The sequence below is a fragment of the Pipistrellus kuhlii genome, unplaced genomic scaffold (assembly GCF_014108245.1).
Source record: "Pipistrellus kuhlii isolate mPipKuh1 unplaced genomic scaffold, mPipKuh1.p scaffold_m20_p_10, whole genome shotgun sequence".
Classification (NCBI taxonomy): domain Eukaryota; kingdom Metazoa; phylum Chordata; class Mammalia; order Chiroptera; family Vespertilionidae; genus Pipistrellus; species Pipistrellus kuhlii.
Window position 1 is genome coordinate 3,361,325 of NW_023425405.1, and position 21,702 is coordinate 3,383,026.

At 40.5% G+C, this 21,702-nt stretch overlaps 1 protein-coding gene and 1 long non-coding RNA gene across 2 annotated transcripts in view; one reads left to right on the plus strand and one right to left on the minus strand.

The window, feature by feature from the left end:
- Nucleotides 1-286: 286 nt before the first annotated feature.
- Nucleotides 287-3,757, minus strand: LOC123651730. The gene is made up of 3 exons (XR_006740603.1): nt 3,677-3,757; nt 1,876-1,977; nt 287-443 (listed from the first exon to the last, which is right to left on the minus strand). It is a non-coding gene; the product is annotated as an uncharacterized LOC123651730 (long non-coding RNA).
- A 119-nt stretch (nt 3,758-3,876) lies between these two features.
- CAPZA2 (capping actin protein of muscle Z-line subunit alpha 2) overlaps nt 3,877-21,702 on the plus strand; it is a 44,924-nt gene continuing 27,098 nt past the window's right edge. Inside the window, exons 1-3 of the mRNA XM_036425055.2 lie at nt 3,877-4,045; nt 17,572-17,635; nt 20,665-20,716. Of these exons, the coding sequence (XP_036280948.1) occupies nt 4,007-4,045; nt 17,572-17,635; nt 20,665-20,716 (155 nt within the window). The 5' untranslated portion in view covers nt 3,877-4,006. The remainder of the gene's footprint in view (nt 4,046-17,571; nt 17,636-20,664; nt 20,717-21,702) is intronic.

The window sequence follows — 21,702 nt, forward strand, 5'->3', positions numbered from 1 at the left end:
CTGGGAAGGGGCAGGAACTGGGTGGAGAGGGTAATGAGAAAAAAAGGGGGATAGCTGTAATACTCTCAACAATAAAAGATTTTTTTTAAAAGAGTATCAGTCCCACATTTCTACTTCCATTCATATAATGATCATTACATATTTATGCCTGTTTTGTGTGGCACCTTATAATCTTCCCAGAATTCCTAGGTTACATGAATTCTATTATTCTGTGTAACTATATTGTTACCAAACTCAAGGTGTTCACCACTTGGGGTGCTCTATTCACGAACTAGATGTGGTTGTTGCAAGGTAATTTTATTTAAATTCCTGAAAGGAAAGGAGACAGGAGATTCATATCCAAAGCTCCCCGTTAACCATTGCTTATATATATTATTTTGTTGATTTCTTCTTTGCAGTTGGCTAAATTTATCCTGTCAGGCTCATCCTGTTTCCAGCTGCACCTGCAAAATACCGTGCAACATTTTTACATTTAGGAAGAATAATATTTAGTCATAACATTTAGAATTGCCTAGACCTTGAGACGTTGGTCCTATCTAACAATATCAAGAGAATGGTATTAGGGGGCATTTTGAAAGGATTACCAGAATTGCACATAATTGCTGGTTGTATCACTATGGGAAACCACATGTAAAGTATCAAGAAGGTTACCACTATAAGCAAATTCTGACTCAAATTATTGCAAAACATTACTAGATTTGGGTGAGGTTTCTAGAGGAAGGGTGCAGCCAGTTAGTCAAGCAACATTTACTGAGAACCCACTGTATACAGATTATTGGTATGTGCTGGTGAGGAAACAGAAACCAAAAAGCAGAAGAAAAAAAGAAGAAAGGAAATACTGTTGATGCAGCATGTTATGGTGAATAGAAATGATGGTTTTAGTTGGTGGAGAGGGCCTAGAATTTAGGGAGAAACAAAGATCTCAAAGTGGAAAGAACAGGATATAGAGTTAGATGCTGGGGTTCCAATTCCAATTCAGTCACTTTGGCTCTAACCAGCCTTGGACAGATATTTAGTCTTCGTTTTGTCTCCTGTAAAATGTGTATAATAACGCAGATAAGTCCTTCATGAGGTTGCAATGAGAACAATGAAACAATGACTTGTAAACTGTAAAAGGGTGGAGTGAAGCCTTAACAGGAGCAGAGCCTAACAGGAGCCATCTTGGGAGCAAGAAGTCTTCGGTTTGCTGAAGAGCCCTCCCACCTGCCTTCAGCCTATCATCATCCTCACCTTTTGTAGACTGTCAACAACATCTGCAGGAGTTATTTAAGAGAATATGTTGTAGTTCAAGAAAGGATCTCAGAACATCAAGTTGCAGTTTGTTTTAAAGACCATAGGTGGGGCAACTTTGGCTAAGGAGGCTTACTGAAGAGACGTCTGGCATTTTTTTTTTTTTTTTTTCTATTAAAAGAAACATGGAGGCGGGGGTGGAAGGAAGATGTCTGTTAAAAGATAATCCATTTTTTTTATCCGCACAAGGGTTGCATTTACGATTAAAGTAAACGTCTAGTATCTAGGAAAGAAAATATACTAAGTGCACAGAAAATGAAGGACCAAAGGGTAAACCACAGTGAAGCTTAGCCATTGTTCTCTTAAGGACTTCTGCCTGGAGCTTGCTCCTTCTTTTAAGGTAAGTTGTAGGGTTCTACTTTTCATTCTTGAATACTTCAGCTAATGCAGAGCACCCTGCTTTGAAAAGGCCCTCCCCTTCCTTGAAGTGAACTGTGTGTGAGAACTGAACTGTGCAGAGTCAGCATGGACTCTTCACAATAGCTGCTTAAGGGATTGAAGGCTCAGGTCAAGTTCTTTCTTTTATTTGGAAAGGAAAACATACTATTTCTTGGTTTTAAGGATGTCAGATTCAAAACTATCTACCTTTGAGGCTTCTACCAGAAACAGCTTCCTTCCAACACCCAGTCCTGGGTGATGAGACTTCATGAGGGCCTAGTCACAATGGAAGTTTGGTGTTTGTTCTCTCTTGAAAACAAAATAGATGCTTTTAATGTGGAAAAAACAACAACAACAACAACAACAAAAAACCAGGACCAGTGCTTTTTCCTGCATGTACCAGCAAGTTTTCCCTTCCTGCTCTCTGCTCTAATGGACTATGAGCTCTTTTCACACTCTATGAACATCTACCACATTACTTAATAATGGTGCATGTGAAGTTATTTAAACCCTCACATGTGTTATTTACATGAAGCTGTCAGATTCATTTTTAGACATATTTCCTTTTATTTACTTCTTTTTTTAATTTTTTGTTAATCCTCACCCAAGGATACTTTTCCATTGATTTTTAGAGAGAGTGGAAAAAATGGAAAGAGATGCAGAGAGATAAACTACGATGTGAAAGAGACAAATCAATTGGTCACCTCCTGCCCAAGCCCCAACCAGAGCCAGCAACCAAGGTACATGCTCTGACCAGGATGGAACCCAGGGCTCTTCAGTCCATGTGCCAATGCTCTATCCACTGAGGCAAATAGGCTAGGACTGTAGACATATTTCTGATGATGGCATATCACTGCTCAAAAGTTTAGTAGAAAAGTCAATTCTCTACTAAACAAAGTATTTTAAAATACATATCTATCCATCTTCATTGACATATAACATTGCATTATTTTTAGTTTACAACTTGCTACGCAATATGTGGTGTTCAGACCAATCACCTGGTAGTTTGCTATAAATGCAGATTCTCCAGGCCCATTCTAGACCTACTCAGTCAGCAAGAATCCTAGCCAAGTCATACAAGTATAGACAGTTTGACTGCATCATAGCTCTCTTGCTAAACTTTAAGCTTCAGAAATAGGGTTGCCAGATTTAGCAAATAAAAATGGCAGATGCCCAATACAATTGGAAAACAATGGATGATTTTTTTAGTGTAAATATATTTCAAATGCTTCATGGGATATAATTAGGCTTAAAATATATATTCATTGTTTGTGTGAAATTCAAATTTTACAGGGCTCTCTGTATTTAACCTGGCAACCCTATTTAGAAGAATAAGATCCATGCCTAACATAACTTTGTGTTCCCCTGCAATAGTACAGTGCCTTCCCCAACTGTTAAATATATGTTTGGAAACATGTTTCTCTGGTTTTTGCTTAACGTTGTATATCCCCAGAGACTAACACATTATCTGGCACACAAAAAAGGTCCAATAAATATTTCTTTAATGATATGCAGGATGAACGGTGATGGGGGAAAAAAGAAACTAAAGATAATTATTTCTTCAATGAGTAAATGAATCTTTCTAGAGCAATCTTCTATGGACTGGGTCGTGTGTGCATTGTAATGAAAGCTGATTATTTTTCTAGTGTTTTAAAAAAACAACAATGTTGCCGAAGCCGGTTTGGCTCAGTGGATATAGCGTTAGCCTGTGGACTGAAAGGTCCCAGATTCGATTCAGGTCAAGGGCATGTACATTGGTTGCGGGCACATCCCCGGTAGGGGGTGTGCAAGAGGCAGCTGGTCGATGTTTCTCTCTTATCGACATTTCTAGCTCTCTATCTCTCTCCCTTCCTCTCTGTAAAAAATCAATAAAATATATTTTAAAATAAATAAATAAATAAATAAATAAATAAATAAAACAATGCTTAATAAGCTTCTATTCGTCCACTTTTTCAGACTGGCAGAGGTCAGAGCTTAATGAGAACATAAGCAAGGGCTCAGAATGTACCTGTCGCGGACTGTGTCCGTATGCTCCAGGGTGGGAAAGCATCCCATCCTCAGGATGCCCACAGCCCGCCGCAGGCGCTCTGGCAACTCCTCCCCGGCCCCGGCCCCGCCCCGCCCCCGCCCCGCCCCCGCCCCCCGCGAGGGCTCCGCGCATGCGCATAGAGGCATTCGGCCTCGGGGAGGCGGGGCTTCCGGGCGCGTGCGCAGCGGCTTGGGCGGCGGGCCCCTCCCTTGGCGGGGGCGCGCGGCGCGGAGGACCGCACAGAGAGGGGAAGTCAGGTGGCCGCCGCCGCCGCCGCCTCCGCCGCCTCGGTTAGCAGCCAGCAGGAAAATGGCGGATCTGGAGGAGCAGCTGTCTGATGAGGAGAAGGTAAGAGCTGTGCGGGCGGCGGAGCCCGTCTCACCCGGAGCCCGCCGAGCCCGGCCTGTCAGCCCGGAGCCGGGCCGCCGGGGGAGGCATCGCCGTGCCCTCGCCGCCCTGCCGGCCTCCCTCCCCTCCGCCCGGTGCCTGCCCCTGTCAGTCACCCCGGCCTCGGGGCAGGTCCCGCCGGCCCGCTCCCCCGCTCCTTATAGGGCGTGTGCTCCGAGGCCGGGCGGGAGCGCGCGGCGGCGGCGCGGGCCTGGCCCCCGCGGGGCCGCGCCTGGGCGGAGGGGCGCGGGGCACCGCCGCGGGGGTGGGCGCCGGCCCCGGGCCCGGCCCGCTGTGGCCGGGAGGGTTCGGGGGGACCGTGTAGGAAGCCCATCTCCACTGGGCCGTCCTAACCCCGCCTTCCAGGAGCCGAATGCTTCCTCTCCCTACGGGTGCCCGACGCTCTCCCCCTTCCCGCGGCAGCCTCCTCTCTCCTCTCTGCACCTCTCTCCTCTCTCTCTTCCCTCCCCCCGTCTTTTTTTTTTTTTTTTTTTGGTCTTTTTTCGTCTTTAGCCGGAGGCTTTGTGCCTCCCGCGCTCAGCGGGCATTGCTCACCAGAAATGGGGGCCCACCCAGGGGTGCTTCCTGCCCAGGTCGCAGCGGGGGCCCCCACCCCGGGGGGGCGGTTTGCTGGCGCCCCTCCGTCCTGCCCGGAATTTCTCCCCGAAGAGGGGCGGCTGTGCAACTCCTTTCACTGTGTCCGAATGCGGTGACAGCTTGGGAGCCAGAGGCTCGGCTGCGGTTCTCATGCGTTTGAAGCGAGGAAACCGGTTATCGGACTAGTTCTCCCTCGCCGCTTCCTCCGGTTTCCTCTGGCTGCCCGTCCCCCCGGCGCCGTCTGGGAGCTGCTGGTCCTGAGTGGTTTCCTGAAAGGACCTTGGTGTGTGTCCCAGGCTCAGGAGGAACTGACATGTTCACGATGGTTTCCGCTTTCAGTGTCCACTCCTAGTTGGACAGTGTTTATTTTTTCTGCGTTCCAAAGCTGTGCAGCCCTGTAGGAATTAGGAAGCACAAACTCATCGTGGTGTTTTAGGAAGTCCTAACGTAAGCCTAAGGGTACTTTACGTTGAAATTTTCATCTCCAACTATTCTTAAAAATATATATTTTATTGATTTTTTACAGAGAGGAAGGGAGAGAGAGAGCCAGAAACATCGATGAGAGAGAAACATCCATCAGCTGCCTCCTGCACACCCCCCGCAGGGGATGTGCCCACAACCAAGGTACATGCCCTTGACGGGAATCGAACCCGTGGCCCTTCGGTCCAAGGCCGAGGCTGTATTCACTGAGCCAAAGCGGTTTCGGCTCCAACTATTCTTATATCCTGTGTTCTTGTATCAAAGTGTAATGTCCCATCTCCTTTCTCATGTCAATGTGCACATCAGCCTCATCTTCAGTTTTGGAAATCTCTTTCCTCTGGGCTTTTTGGTGAAAGTGATAACCTGGGGACAGCAGCAAGATTCTCCACAACCCAGAGCTGGTAGGCAGAGAGGTAGGTCCCTTCATACACAGGGTTGCTGTGCAGTTTTCCCATGTTAATAGTGGTGACTGTAAGCTGGTAACTGACAATGTGTGCTCCTTCGCACACCCATTTAAAATTAAGTAAAAGTTTGTTAAAGAGATTATCATGTTTTTAGTCCACGTTTCGTCAGTGGTGATTAGTAATTAAAGTGGCAGGAAATCTAGCTGAGGAGAGTACTCAGTGTGGGAGTTAATACAGACCTGACATGTGTTGGAAAAGCCTAAAATAGCCAAGCTTTTTCAAAGTTATATGACAAGATTCCTTATTATCAGGCACTCTCAGGGCACATCCATAAAGGAGGTGGGGTGTGTCTTTTTCTTTAAGCTTGTTCAACACACTGTTTTAGGAGTAAATGAATGACTGGAGGGCTGGGTAGGGGGGAAGGAGGGGAAATGGGAGGTAATCTGTAATACTATTAATAAAAATAGATTTTAAAGAAGTAAGAACAATCATTTAAAAAAAATGAATGAAAATTCTAATTTGAAGGGTTTTGGTGTTTCTGGGATTTTTGTTTTTGTTTTTTATATGTATGTTTTTCAGGTTTTTTCAAGAGCGATTTTAAATATAATGTTACATGCAATAAACCTTAATATTTCAAGAAAAACTAAAATATGTTACATGTAATAAACATTAATATCTCAATAAAAACTATTTTAAATATAATAATGTTACATGCAGTAAACATCAATTATTCAAGAAAGATGGTCAGTCTCTATGTGGTCTCTACCTTCGGTCCTTAAGTATCAGGGTTCTCGCCTGTGAGTTTTCTGTTGATTATTTAGGAAGTCTTTCCATATTTCAGTTGTAATTCCAGCTTGTTCCTCATGTTTTTGTTTCTGGTTTTGTAACACTATTTTGTACATATTTTACATGTGGATTTCATTGCTGTATTTAGTAATTTAAGGAAAACACTGACCAGTCTTGTGAATTAAATTCACATAACGGATTAAATGAAATTCTTGCAGCCTAGTCATTTTAGTATGGAATCAAAAATAGAACTTAAAGGTGACAATTTTTAAACTAATATTTAAATCATGTTACTTTTTTGCCACATTTTTTGTAATTTTCAAAAATATGCTTTTAATACTTTTAAACTCTTGGAATTCCATTATTGATTACAGATCTAAGGAAGGGGAATTGTTAAGACTTATGTAGTACCACTGGAGGCCGAGCGCACAAAAACGCGTGCATGGATATGGTCCCCAGGCCTGGCCTGCGATCAGGACTATCTTCCCGGCCTGCTGGCAGCCAGCCCTGCCCCCGCCACCACCCATCCCCAGTTCCCCGTTCACCATCCGATCCTGCCGGCCGGAGGGAAGGGGCTGAGAGGTTGGCTGTCAGGTCCTGATCGGGAAATTGGGGTCTAAGGGCAGGGGCAGCTCCTGTGTTGAGCGTTTGCCCCCTGGTGGTCAGTGTGCACTTAGCATCTGGTCATTCTGCTGTTTGGTCTAGTTGCATATTACCCTCTTATTATATAGGACTAGTGGCCCACTGCATGAAATTCGTACACATTAAAAGAGGGACCCAGAGTCACCCCGCCCACCCACATGCGCCTCAAAATTGTGTGAGACCCAGACAGGGCCACCACCCCTCCTCCTCCCATTGGGCTAGATCCAGATCCAGCCAGTCCCATCCTTGTCAACCCTGCTGGGCAGGGGGCATAGACTCAGATCTCCTGGCCAGGTGCCAGGATGGGGGGGCGTGGCCTGAGGTCCTTCAGATGGGGGGGGAGCATGTCTTGAGGTCCCCTGCCAGGTGGGGGATGTGGCCTGAGACCCCTGTCAAGCCCGCTGGGTAGGGGCATGGCCTGAGGTCCCCTGTCAAGCCCTGCCAGGCTGGGGAGCATAGCCTGAGGGCCCCCGGCCTGGTGCCTGGGTGGGGGGGTTGCGGCCTGAAGTCCCCTATCAGGCCCCACCTGGTGGGGGGAGTGCCCAGCCTGAGGTCCCTCATCCTGGCACTGGGACAGGGGGAGCAGCCTGAAGTCCCTTAGCCCAGCACCAGGATGGGAAACACACCTTGAAGTCCCCCGTCAAGCCCTGCCAGGTGGAGTCACGAACTGAGGTCCCCGAGCCTGAGGTCTTGTCAAGCCCTGCTGGGTGGTGGGGTGTGGCGTGAGGTCCCCTGTCAAGCTCCAGGGGGCAAGGGAGGGTGTAGCCTCAGGTCCCTGCTGATTGCTCCTTAAGGGAACTTGGCTTCAGCTTTGTGTGTAGCCATCGCTGTGATGGAGTGATGGTCAGTTAGCATATTCCCTCTATTAGATAGGATACTTGGTATATGCCTGGCTTGGTTAAACAATACATTCATTAATTTGTTGTAAGTTTGAGGTATTTTATTATTATCATTTCACAGATAAGTAAAATAAGGTTTCAAAGGCTAGGTAATTCACCCAAGAATATTTAAGAAGGAAGTGGCGAAGGTGTTATTTAATTCTGAATTTGTCTGAGTCAAAAGTTGATGCTCTTGTGGCATTAAGCTCCCTTTATCATTTGATGATAGGGACTCTTCTGCGTTTACCTTTTTGTTTTTAATTTGTTGACAGGTTATTGTGAAAAAGGACAAACAATACTTTTTAACAAAAATTATAAATACTAAACATTAAATAGTGTTGGTTTACTATCTCTCAATTGACCAGACTATTAAATTTAACTGTTGTTATTTATGCTATTAACTATTATTGTTTAGTAACAACATTTTATTGTACAGAATGCTAGTTGATTGTACCTGTTCTGTTGAGGAAGAAATAAAGCCAAATGAGGAAAAGTAGGATTACAAGAATGTCTTATATATAGTTTTTCCCTTCTGTTAGTCATTTATTGCAAAATTTCTAAACTAATCCCTCTCATTTCCTATATCTAAGCAATGTTTTAATTTGTCACTTTTCTATTCCCAAACTTAACAGTTGCTGGGTCCTTTGTGGATCTCTCAGCCTAGTTTTCTCTGAAGTGTGGGAATATAACAGAAGCACCTTCCCCATTTAGTTGCTGCAAAAATAAATGGTGCCTGGCATGTACTAAGTACACAGGAAATTATAGTTCTTTTTCTCTGCTCATGACTTAACCACTTTGACTGTTGGAACTGCTCCCTGGTCTGTCCCCTCAAGATTTAGCTTAGATCACATGGCAAGTGAAACCTCTCTTCTGAAAGCTATCACACATCATTAGTTTTCAACAATAGTTATTTGTTTACTTGACTTCTCTGTTGGGATTCCTAAGTGCAGAAATAATGTCATCTTTAGCATCTGTCATTAACATTGCATGTGATGAGTAGAGTGATTTAATGAGTGAATGATTAAAGGAATCATGAGTTCAGAAAATTAAAAGAAAAAATTTCATGAAAAGAATAAGTAGCATATAAAGGCAAATTTTTTTGAGGATACATTTGGTGTACCTGAATTTTTTAATTCTAAATAATGCTATAGATTTTAAAGACTCAGATAGTTAATGAAATTCCTGATGGACTTTGATTTACAGGTAGTGATAATTTGTTATGGTTCAAATCACTTTTATAAGCAGTTTATATGCTTTTCCCTAACTATGCAACCATAATTTGGCCTCACAAATTTTATTTGTATGTAAAAACAATATAAGCTGCCTTTATATTCCATCATAATTAATGTATGAGTAGTGTTCTTATTAATAAAAAACTAAATTCAGTTAGTAAGGTATTAATTAGAAAATAGTCATTCCTAATTCTGTTGGTGAATGAATTCTATCATTGCACCAATAAAATGTAAAAATACCTACAGCAAGCAGAAACTTGATAGCTGCTGTAACATTAGTGGATTTTTGCAGACTTTGCATATTAAAACAAATTTGTAGTATGTTTTTAGTGCATTTGGAAGCCATTTCTACATAAATAAGAGTAATTATATATATATATGTATATATAACATTGCATTTTAGTATGAGAACACAGGATATAAGAGCACTAGAGCAGAGAGTACATAGTAACTTTTAAGTTTGAAAGCATGATGGGAAAACTTACCATTTTCTTATCTGACCTACAGTTCTAATTGCCTGAAGCAGTAATTTATTGGAAAACATTCATGTATAGAACCCATCTATAGTTGTCAGAAAAGGAGAATTTTTACAAGTTGTATTTTAAAGATTAGAAGTACAATTTTTAAGTTTTTCCACTTACTACAGATATTTACATGTTTTATTGTGAATCTAATGGCTCAGAACTTCTTACACTTTTTTGTTCAGAATGTTTCTGTTGAAAACAAATGAAAATAATTTTTTAAAATATATTTTTGGGCCGAAGCCAGTTTGGCTCAGTGGTAGAGCGTTGGGCTGCGGACTGAAAGTCCCAGGTTCAATTCCGGTCAAGGGCATGTACCTTGGTTGGGGGCACATCCCCAGAAGGGTGTGTGCAAGAGTCAGCTGTCAATGTTTCTCTCTCATCGACGTTTCTAGCTCTCTATCTCTCTCCCTTCCTCTCTGTAAAAAATCAATAAAAATATATTAAAAATAAAATATATTTTTGATTCCAGAGAGGGAGAGAGAGAGAGAAAGAAACAGAAATATCAGTGATGAAAGAGAATCATTGATCGGCTGTCTCCTGCACACCCACCTATCAGGATCGAGCCCACAACCTGGGCATGTGCCCCTGACCGGAATCGAACCAGGGACTCCTTAGTTCACAGGCCAACACTGTCCACTGAGCCAAACCAGCTAAGGCAAAAAAATAATTTTTGAAAATTACCTCCACATTCATTAATTTACTAAATATACCATACTTCATTGATTTTGGTGCTCATAATTTTCCATTTTTTTAAGATCTCAGTAAGGCTGCATTGTACACTCGGTGGCTTGTGATATTTAATTGGTAGCATTTTTCCTTTTTTTAGTGGTACATAAAATTATGCATCTTACATTGATTATGAATCAAGGTAAGCAAGGATATAATGCAATAACCAACCTAAAATCTTAGCATGTGGGAGTTGGTGGGAGCTTTGTACAACATCTCTTCCCTCATTCTGTGTAGTATGTGTAGTGTAGGTCAGGAGCAGAAGTAATGTGGTTTCAGGCTGTTGGAGAGCTTCAGTCTAAACTTAGCCTTTTCTTGTTCAGTCCCCAGAGAAGTGGGAAGGAAATGCAGTGATTAGCACACTGGTTTTAAAAACTCACCCCACCCCCATCCCACACACACTTAGATTCACTATACTGCTCAGATTTCAATTAACTAAAGCAAGTTACATCTAAAAGTCTAATTTCAGAGGGATCACAGAAGAAGAGAATTGTAGTATTTCTGAATAGTACTAATGACACCATAGATTAAGTTTTAGATTCACTGAAGGTTGGTGATTTGATCATCTGTTTGGTAGGCATGATGTAAAACTATAGATTCAGAGATTAATTAGACATGGAGTAAGTTCATGGGAATTCAGAAGACAGAAAAATTGCTTCTGCTAGGAGTATGGTAGACATCAATTGAGGTATAAGGTTGTGTGAAAGAGCACAACATTGGAAGAAAAATTAAGGAAATGGAGAAAAGCAGGGAGTATAAGCTATGTCTCAAGTACTTTGCAAGTAAGAGATGTAGAGATGAGTTTTGGTGTTAAACAGCACAGAGTTTCTCAACCTCAACACTGTTGGCATTTGGGACCAAGGTAACTCTTTCTTTGGGGCTGTACTGTGCATTTAGGATATTTAATAGCATCCTTGGTCAGGCGATCAGGGCCTGTCAGCCGCTGGTTGTTATCTGTGGGGTAATTGGACCCTGTTCACGCTCCCCTTGACCCCCTGCTCACCTCCACCATCCCGCCACGGTCCTGCTCTTATGGGGGCCCATCGGGCCAGCAAGGCCTCCACTGCTGCCCTCTGCCAGTGCCGTATTGCTGATGCCCACCATGGTTCATGCTGCCCCCTAATGGTCAGCGTACATCATAGCGAGCACTCGGGAGTCCTGGTTGAATTCCTGATCGAGGGGACAATTGGCATATTAGGCTTTTATTATATAGGTCTTATTATATAGGATATGGATGCACATTCTTCATTCATGGGAGAGGCCTGGAATCTCTGTACTATTTTGTTTTTTTAAATAAACTTCATAGCCCAGCCAGTGTGCTCAATGGTTGAGCATTGACCTATGAACATGGAGGTCACTGTTTGATTCTGGTCAAGACACATGCCCAGGTTGCGGGCTTAATCCCCAGTGTGGGGAGTGTAGGAGGCAGCTGCTCAGTGATTCTCAGCATTGATGTTTCTATCTCTCTTTTTCTCTCCCTTCCTTTCTGTAAATCAATAAAAATACACCTTAAAAAAAAAAAAGCTTTTTAAATGATGTGAATGTGCTATCAGGATTGAGTCTCACTGTATTGTGCTCAATAAACGTTGACTAAAGGATAAGAAAGGAAAACAGTAAGTATAAATTATTCTTGAAAAAAATTGATAGTGAAGCAAAATAGGAAAAGTGGGTATATAACTACTATTAAATTTTTCCTGCTCTTTCATTTTAGGGATACTTCTCTTTTAAAAAGAAAAAAAAAATTAGTATTTGTGGGCTGAGAGGAATGAGGATAGAAAGAAATAGAAAATGTAATGTAAATAATAGCTTAAAACTTTTACAGTGAATAATGACTTTGGATTTGTGGGTTTCTTAATTCTTTAAGTAAATGATAATACATTTAAAGAAAAATTGATGTTGAATTCAGAAGATGACCTATTTAACATTAAGTGATATAGGCCCAGTTTTTTGTTTTTTGGGGAGGGGGGTTGTGGGAGGAAGGAGGAGTTGTTTTTAATTATCATTCAAAATGATAATTATAAAGAAAAAAAAATTTTAAACCTTACCAAAACAGATTGCCACTCAAATTAAATTAACACAGACATGCAGTAGTGATCATTTGATCGTAAACTACTTAATATGATAGAGTTTTAAAAAGTGTTTTTCTAGTAACACTCAAAAAGGCATAGACAATGTTTAGGAGTTATAGGAAATGATGTCAAATAATTCTTGTTGAAGTGAAAAATGCTTACTATCTATTTTTATCTTTACTAACCATCTATAAGGCAGTGAGTGACCCTTTGGAATCATATTGAGAATCAGGTGAACCCTATGGTTCCTTTCCTTAGAACAGTGTTTCCCAAGCTTCTCTAATGATGAGAATCACCTAGTGGAGTTGTTAAAATACAGATTCCTTACTATATGTTCCCAAAAATTTTTAGCACTTCTTAGTTGGGATTCAGGAATCTGTATTTTAACAACTCCACCAGGTGATTCTCATCATGAGAGAAGTTTGGGAAACACTGCCTTAGAAGACCAAACACCTCAGGTTTTGCATAGAGTTCCTTATGAGGCAGTGTAGTAACTGGCTATCCATCAGAATCACCGTGTGTGTGTGTGTGTGTGTGTGTGTGTGTGTGTTGGGGGGGGCGGAGAGGGACATTTCTAAAAGGCAGATTTCTAGGTCTTAATCCTCTGAAGATTGTTTCAGTAGATCTGGAATGGAACATGGGTCTCTGTTGTTGTTGTTGTTGTTGTTGTTGTTTTCTTTTTAAAGCTTTCCAGTGAATCCTGATTTGGGAAATCTCTACCCTAATGTCTTCTGCCTTAGTGAAGGAGGAGATAACTATGTGTGATAATGTTTAACATAAGGAAATTAAAGGGGTTGCTGGCTGGGTTCCCAGATAAAATATAGGATTCCTAGTTAAATTTGAATTAAGATGAATTACAAATTATTTTTAGTTTATTTTCTGTGCAGTATACTTTGAAGTTAGTGTAGATTGCAGGACTGTTGGATTCCATATAGCTATTTTTTGTGGTATGTATGTCTGCTTTTTATACTTTCATCTCCTCCCTTTTTTTCAGTTGCTCAAGGCTTTTTAAAAATTCTTAAATTTTTGTCAGGTTACTGTACTTATAGCTTCTTTGATGAGGACTCCATTCCTGCTAAAGAATTAAACTTTTCTTCATATAGTTTTAAAATCTCTTGGAACTATAATTTTACCTTAATGTTTGTAAAAATCTTGCCAATTTACAGTGTCTATCAAAAGCATTAAAAAATTTGGGGGAATTCATGAACACAAATAGTTGAAATAACATTAACTTTTCCAACAGTTTTTATAAATTGCTGGCAACAATTATTTGGCTACCCATAAAAAATTCTCCCACCCTATTGTTCCTTCATGTTGTAGCTAGCAAGCGTAAAGTTGAAGTGGCACTGCCAGATGCTTATCTGTTCCAGTAACAAACACATCTTATAGAGGCAACATAGCCTAATCACTTCTACCTGTGCCATTTCACCATGAAGTTTGGCATTGCTGAGAAAGGTGAATTCTGAAGCACTAATGCAAAGAGGGACAGAATCAAGGATTACAAGACAGAAAGCTCTATGTGCAGTTCATGTGCATCTGGCTTTCTTCCCGTGGAAGTTTTTCAGTCTTACTCAGCAGTGTAGGTTTAACGTAAGATTGTACATTTTCAAATTCTGTGGTCCAGGTAACATAGGATATAAACACTTGATATTGTGTACTAACTATTGTTTCTGGGGGATCACCCAAGACTGAGAGCAACAACTCAAAGGATTTTGATCACAGCTTCTTATACCAAATGTGCCTTCTCTTCCATTAAAGTCTGTTGCAACACTGAAAGAAAAATATATTGAAACTCGAGAAAAACAAGGCCTCCACAGGCTTTAGCGCCAAGCAATATTCTTTCTGGGTATTGTATTTAATATCTTCCCATCAACATGACATGTCAATGCCACCCAACCTGTCAATATTATTTGCTCCTCTAGAGGCACTGATTTTTGACTGTAGGCTCAGGGTACAGGCATGGTCTGTATAATATGAGAAGCATCCTCCCTCTGGCCTGCAGCACATGAACAATTTGGCAGGCTGCATCCCAGCATTAACAGAATACTTTTTTCACTGTCTGCAATCTGAGACATCTCTGATCCTAAATGGCTATTTCCTAGCATTTACAAAAAGAAAGTAGCGCTAGTGCTTGGTAGAAAGCAGGAAACAATTTCCTATGAGATTTATCAAAATGAACTTGATCAATAAGGTGACATTCTTGCCTACAGAAAAAAATTTGGGGAATTCTCTTTTAAAATAGTGGAATCAACTTCATCTGATATTGAAAAATGAATATCCTTGTTTCTCCCTTGTCTGAATAATTTAATAATTTACAACTGAATTCTGCCCACGTTTTTTTCTGATATTTGTGGGAATTCTGATCTAGAGAAGGTTGAAAGAATCATAAACTACCCTGATGTCATTTTTGAGAAAGTCCATTTTACTTCCAGGTCTTCTAATTTTCTCCATCAAAGACTATTTCTCACGACTTAGTCTAATTTTAATAGTTTTTAAAAATATATATTTTATTGATTTTTTACAGAGAGGAAGGGAGAGAGAGAGCTTGAAATGTCGATGAGAGAGAAACATAGACTAGCTGCCTCTTGCACATCCCCTACCAGGGATGTGCCCGCAACCAAGATACATGCCCCTGACCGGAATCGAATCCGGGACCTTTCCAAAGACCGATGCTCTACCACTGAGCCAAACCGGTTTTGGTGACTTAACCTAATTTTAATCTTCTAATTTTTGAACTGGCAAGGAGTTCTCTATAGGGCAGGGAGTAGAGAAGAGTGGAAGAAGTTTGTCTAATATTGTGGATTAAATTCATTTTCTTCCACTTGTCTGGCCACATCACAAGATTTTTCCCAGTTATTTTATCACTCAGTAGAGTTGCCAATAAATCTGAAGGTTTTGAAATGTTAATCTATATTGTCTCATAATTAAAAACCCTGATTATTATTTTCATCTGAAAAGGTTATTGATGTAAGCTTGTACTTATTTTTTTAAATATATTTTTATTGATTTCAGAGAGGAGGAGAGAGATAGAAACACCACTGATGAGAGAGCATCATTGATCAGCTTGATGAGACAGCATCATTGATCAACTGCCTCCTGTATGCCTACCACCATCCAGACATGTGCCCTGACCAAGAATCAAACTGTAAACTCCTGGTTCATAGGTCGACGCTCAACCACTGAGCAACACCAGTTGGGCTTGCACTTGTTCTTAAACAAAAATTCATTTACTAAAAACGTTCGAGTTCTCTTTTCAAGAGGTTTGTTTAGCTTCTGGATTTCAGGACTTGATTTGTAAGTTTTTCATTCTTATAGAGGAACTTCATTTAACACAGTCTTTGTCAAATAGGCTCAAGTTCTTTTTAAAATGTAATTGTCATCTTAGCGGGTTTGACTCAGTGGATAGAGCATTGGCCTTTGGTGTGAAGGATACCTGGTTCGATTCTAGCCAAGGGCACATGCCTGGGTTGTGTACTCCTCATTAGGGGGCATACAGGGGGCAGCCAGTCAGTGATTCCTTCTCATCATTGATATTTCTATCTCTCTCCCTTTCTCTCTGAAATCAATAAAAATATATTTTTAAAAAATAATTTAAAATAAAATAAAATGTATTTCAACTTTTCCCGTCCTCCCTTCCAATTCATTGGAGAATAGGAAACTAGATAAACACACTTTTGTAAATTTATATTTGAAATAAAAATGAAGATCTATGAAGAACTTTATCATGCCTTTGTAACATTTACACTATATATGTATACTTATGCCTATTCACACACACACACACCCCCACACCCACACACACACCCACACACACACACCCCTACACCTAGAGGCTCAGTACACATAGCCTGGCCTGTGCCCTCTCGCAACCTGGAACCCCTTGGGGGATATTGGAGAGGTAGTTTCAGCCTGATCCCTGCAGGCCACGCCAAGGGACCCCACCAGTGCCAAATCCGTGCACCAGGCCTCGAGTATGCATATAAGAGCTTTGATTAATCTCTTCCAGCCCTCTCCCAGCTCCCTTCCCTCAGAGATTCATCAGTCTGTTCCACATTTCCATGCCTGTGGTTTCCACTCCTGGGTTGAGTGTCTGCCCCCTGGTGGTCAGTGCATGTCATAACTACCGGTCAGATGGTTGCTTAGGCTTTTTTATATATAGATATATGTATATATAAATACATATTTATTTCCTTGCTTAACTGAGTTCATTGCTTTCTAGTCCCTAGTAACATATCTTAAATTCAAGCTCCCCCTGTAATTAAGTTCTTATTTTACCTATCTCCTCTTTACTGTTGGTAAGGAATGTGTTCCTGCCATGGGGTTATTGGATGGCTGAACATACCTGACACTGAATAGATGAGATGAACAGTTTATTAACCACATATGCTTATTAGCCTGGGAGAGGGGGACAGAAACATGCAATGCAGGGCCACATGGGAGTCGCACTCCAGGACAGAGAGAGGCCATGGGAGGCCAGCTTTATTATATCAAGAGGCTAGAGTGATCCTCCGTTCTGCCAAATGATGTGATTGGTTTATTTTACTAACTAGGCTTTATTTTGTTCTTTTGTAATTTTTTGTAATGTAAAGTTAGGTTGCTATAGAGACTTTCATATATTTTATCTACATTCAGCCTGTAAATTATGATTATAAGTAGAGGCCCAATGCACAAAATCGTGCATGGGTAGATCCCTACACCTAGACTGCAGTCAGGGCCATCTTCTGCCCACTCGCGAGTCTCCATTCCAGCCCCACGGCCGCTACCCCGGTTCCCCGTGATTTCCTGTTGGCCATCCAGCAATCAGGCTGGGGGGAGAGACCAGGAGGTGGTCAATGCCTGCTGGCTGCTCACCCCCAGCTGCCCTCCCCTTCTGGCCTGATCGATCCTAACTGCCTCTGCCTCGGCCCCACCACCATGGTTTTGTCCAGAAGGACATCTGGAAGGTCTCCCAGTCTAATTAGCATATTACCCTTTTATTAGTATAGATAGTAGTAAATGATTAAAACAATAATAAACTAGGTGGTTGGGTGAATTTTCTTAAGCCATCTTTAATGGAACTTTAAAATAGCATAATTTTGAATTTTTTGTTTTTGTTTTGATAGAGGCCTATGTATGCTATGGGACATTTATATCTTCATTTCTATTTTAGGTGCGTATAGCAGCAAAATTCATCATTCATGCTCCTCCTGGAGAATTTAATGAAGTGTTTAATGGTAAGTGTTTAATTCATAATATTAAGACTTGATATATTAAGCATTTAAAAAAAAAAGAAGTAAATGACATAACCAAAACAATTAAGCTAAGGGGAATATGTAGAGAACTATTTTTTCCTTTACAGTGAATATTTTTGTCAGTCTGGATTTTGTTATATCTAGAATATAATGTTTTTACTAGTAAGCTACACATGATAATTATGTTTGAATAAATGAATCCCTTTAAAAGAAAATTTATTTTAAAAAGCAAGAAAATTTTAATTTTAACTGTTTTTTGGAATTGGGAAATTCATTTTTGTATTTCTCTTTTTAAAAAAATGTTTTTAATTGATTTCAGGGAGAGGGAGATAGAAATATCAGTGATGAGAATTATCGATCAGCTGCCTACTAGCAATCAAACCCACAACCCGGGCATATGCCCTGACCAGGAATTGAACCTTAAGCTCCTGCTTCTTTGGTCAATGCTCAACCACTAAGCTACACTGACCAGGCCATTTTTTTATTTTTGTAAAGAAAAACATACTGGATTAATATGAGAAGCCAAAAAAAAGGGAGCGGGGAAGACATTGTTTCACCATACTTAGAAGATTACAGCACATGTAAAAATAATTCATTATTTAAATTATATCTCATAAATTAGTTTACAGTATGCCTTTTATAAACCTCACTTTTATATAATTATTCATCTATAAAAAATTGAAACTATTAAATTTACAGAAATTCCTGGTTGCTGTAAAAGCTGTTAGCTTCTCTTTAACACTAAGAATCACATGGTTAAAACAATTTTCAAGAATATGGCCTGTAGTGATCTTTTTATAAAACTTTAAGTAGTTTTAAGACTAACCTACCACAAATATTTTACATGTGTTATTTCTACCTCATCTATTTGGCCTTCACCATGTCTTAAATTAAAATTAATTTACACAGGACTTTTTAATTTCATTTTTTAAAACATTCTACCCCACAGTAAACTACTTTAACATGTTTATTAAGAAGTTTAATCTGTTGCCCTGGCTGGATGATGTCAGTGGTGGTCAAGGGGCTTTCTCTGGCCAGACATAGTACTCTGCGCCCCCAGTTCTTGTCTTCCTTGTAGGAATGAATTCAAACAAGAGACAACAAAGGCAGCTAAAACAGGAGAGGATTTATTTGTAGGAAAGAAATAGACTCAGATAGAACCTGAATGGGCCACTCAGCTGGCCGAAACTGAACTGAATGCCCCGATATTTGGGGGTTTACAGGACATATTACTCCTTGGGGGGGAATGTCCCTAGTCAGGCAGCACGCCACCCATTCTCTCATGTCTCAAAAAATGTGCCTTTAAACAATAAGGCCCCTTCATCTAGGTAAGTGGTTCCTAGCATGGGCACATGCCCCACAGGGGGGTAATTTGATTTTTAAGGGGGGCAATTCAAGAATGAGTTGTTATCTGACTTTTTTGCATTTCTTATGGTTCCTGGAGCCTCCTATACAATATATAAATAGATATCATGACTTATTTATGCATTTCAGTTCTCTATCATATGTTTAAAACTTTAGTTCCTATTTTTTCATATTTTTTTTATTTATAATTTCTTAGTGATTTCTTCCTCAATACTTCAACTGTCCTTTCATTCTTTTATTTTTCTCTCTCATGGATGCCATGTTCTTAGAAAGCTTGTTTAGACTAAGTGAATGGCCTTTAGGCTTCCTCCATGTGAATAGGAGTTCATTTTTTTTAATAATAAGAATTATATGTCACGGGGTGGGGCAGGGGGAACATCAGGATTTTAGAGATGCTTAGATGGGGCATGGCCAAATAAAGGCTGGGGACCACTGACCTAATTGCTGTGCTACCAGTTAGGCCACATCCTGGAGGGCTCTGACTCTTTCCTGCTCACATAGGGGCCTGCTGCCTCCATTGTCTATTTGTAGTTTGTCATTTCTAACTCTTATTTCCTCTAAGTCCCATCAGCCCAAGATTTGCAGTGGTAGCAGCCGTCCATCCCAGTCAGTTGTGATAGCACACTGACCACCAGGGGGCAGCTCCTGTATTGAGTGTCTGCTCCCTAGTGGTCAGAGCATGTCATAGCAACTGGTCAACCAGTTATTCTGGTCATTCCACGTTTAGTCACTGGGATTTTATTATATAGGACTATATAATAGGGCATGGAATTCATGCATGGGTTAGGGGGTGGAGGGAGGGAGACACACAGAAATATCAACTTGTTCCATCTATTCATGTATTCATTGCTACCAATTGGAGCTTATTCCCCCTGGTGGTCATTGTGCTTCATAGCTACTGGTCTGATAGTTGGACAGTCGCTCGGCTTTTTTTTTTTTTTGGGGGGGGGGGGTGCAATCAGGCAGGCAGAGGCAGTTAGGGGTGATCAGGTCGGCAGGGGAGAGCAGTTAGGGCCCCACTGTGGGCATTGCCTTCTTGTGATGGCATGACAGTCAATTTGCATATTACCTCTTTATTATATAGGCTGTTATGTTTTAATGATTAATAGGCTAATATCTGCATAATAATTAAATATAAAATTAGATCAGAATTAATCTTTTGTTTAAAAATACTCTCAAGACAGAAATGTCTACTTCTGCACTCTGCTCACAAGTTTCTTGTTTAATCACATTTCTGTAGAGCAAATTCATTTGAAATATATGATAGTATTATCTAAGTAAAGACATGGTGCTAAGTCATTTGCAGATTTTATCACACCATCTTTTTGGTATAGCCTATCTCCACTTTAGTTCTTTGGAGATACAGTACAGTCTGCCTTCATTAACTAATAACGTATATTTGTATTTCATTTCCTCTTCTATTTCCTAACCAATTTTTAAGTTAATACCATGATGTTTTTTGTTGTTATTTTGGCCTTCAGAGTGATGTTTTTGTTTTTCTGCTTATTTTGACTGTCAGTGATATTTTGATGTTGCTTACATCTTGAGGGGGTGCTGTTAATTTATGAGCAAAATAACCATATTCATTGCATAAAAATTTCAAATATAAGAAAAATAGTAATGTAGAAAACATATTTGTTTTTCAGATGTCCGGTTACTGCTTAATAATGATAATCTTCTCAGGGAAGGAGCAGCCCAGTAAGTATTATCTTCTATATATATATAAAAGCGTAAGTGACCAAACAGCTGGTCAACTGGTTACTATGATGTGCACTGACCACCAGGGGTCAGATGCTCAATGCAGGAGCTGCCCCTGGTGGTCAGTGCACTCCCACAGCCAAACTCCAATGGCCGGCCAACTTCCCATGGTCCCTCCCTCCAGCTAGCCGGCCCCAATCACCGGCCAGGCCAACGGATACTACACCTGCATGAATTTGTTTAACGGGCCTCTAGTATATTAACCTAGTAAAAATGACTTAGAAAAAATGTTTTAAAGAGGTTTTTAAGCACTAATCACTGAAATAGATATTTATATATCAAGTTCAAGATATATATTATACGTATGTACTAAGCTAGAAAAAAATTCTTTTTTATCATTGAGAGACATAAGGACACAATTATAACATGAAATTATCTATTCATTGTATGTTTGGAAGTGGCTTGTATACTCAAAACTATTTTTGTCTTTTGCAAAGTTGGATAAAATTATTTTAGAATCTTCGACTTTAAAAATTATGACTGCTTTCATTTTTATGTAGGTATTACTTTTTGTTTTACCAGTATGTTTAACCCTAAAAAGGAATTTTGAGGGTTAGGAGATTTTACTCATCTATAAATATCTAACACTAGAGGCCCAATATATGAAATTCGTGCAAGGGCAGGCTTTCCTTCCCCTGGCTGCTGGCACCCGGGACCTGGGTTTCCCTTTGGCCACTGGCAGGCACCAGGGACCTGGGCTTCCCTCCATCCCAAAGGATGTCCTGTCTAATTAACATGTTACGCTTTTATTATTATAGATAGTACCTGACACATATTTACTTAAAAGTTTTTACTGGATTTGTGAGTGACTCAGAGAACTAACAGTTCTAAATCTCAGTGCATCATCTTTGAACTGATTATCAGAAAAATGACGTGTCGTCACTATCTTAGGATTTCAAAGAAATGATTGGCTCTCCCCACAGCCA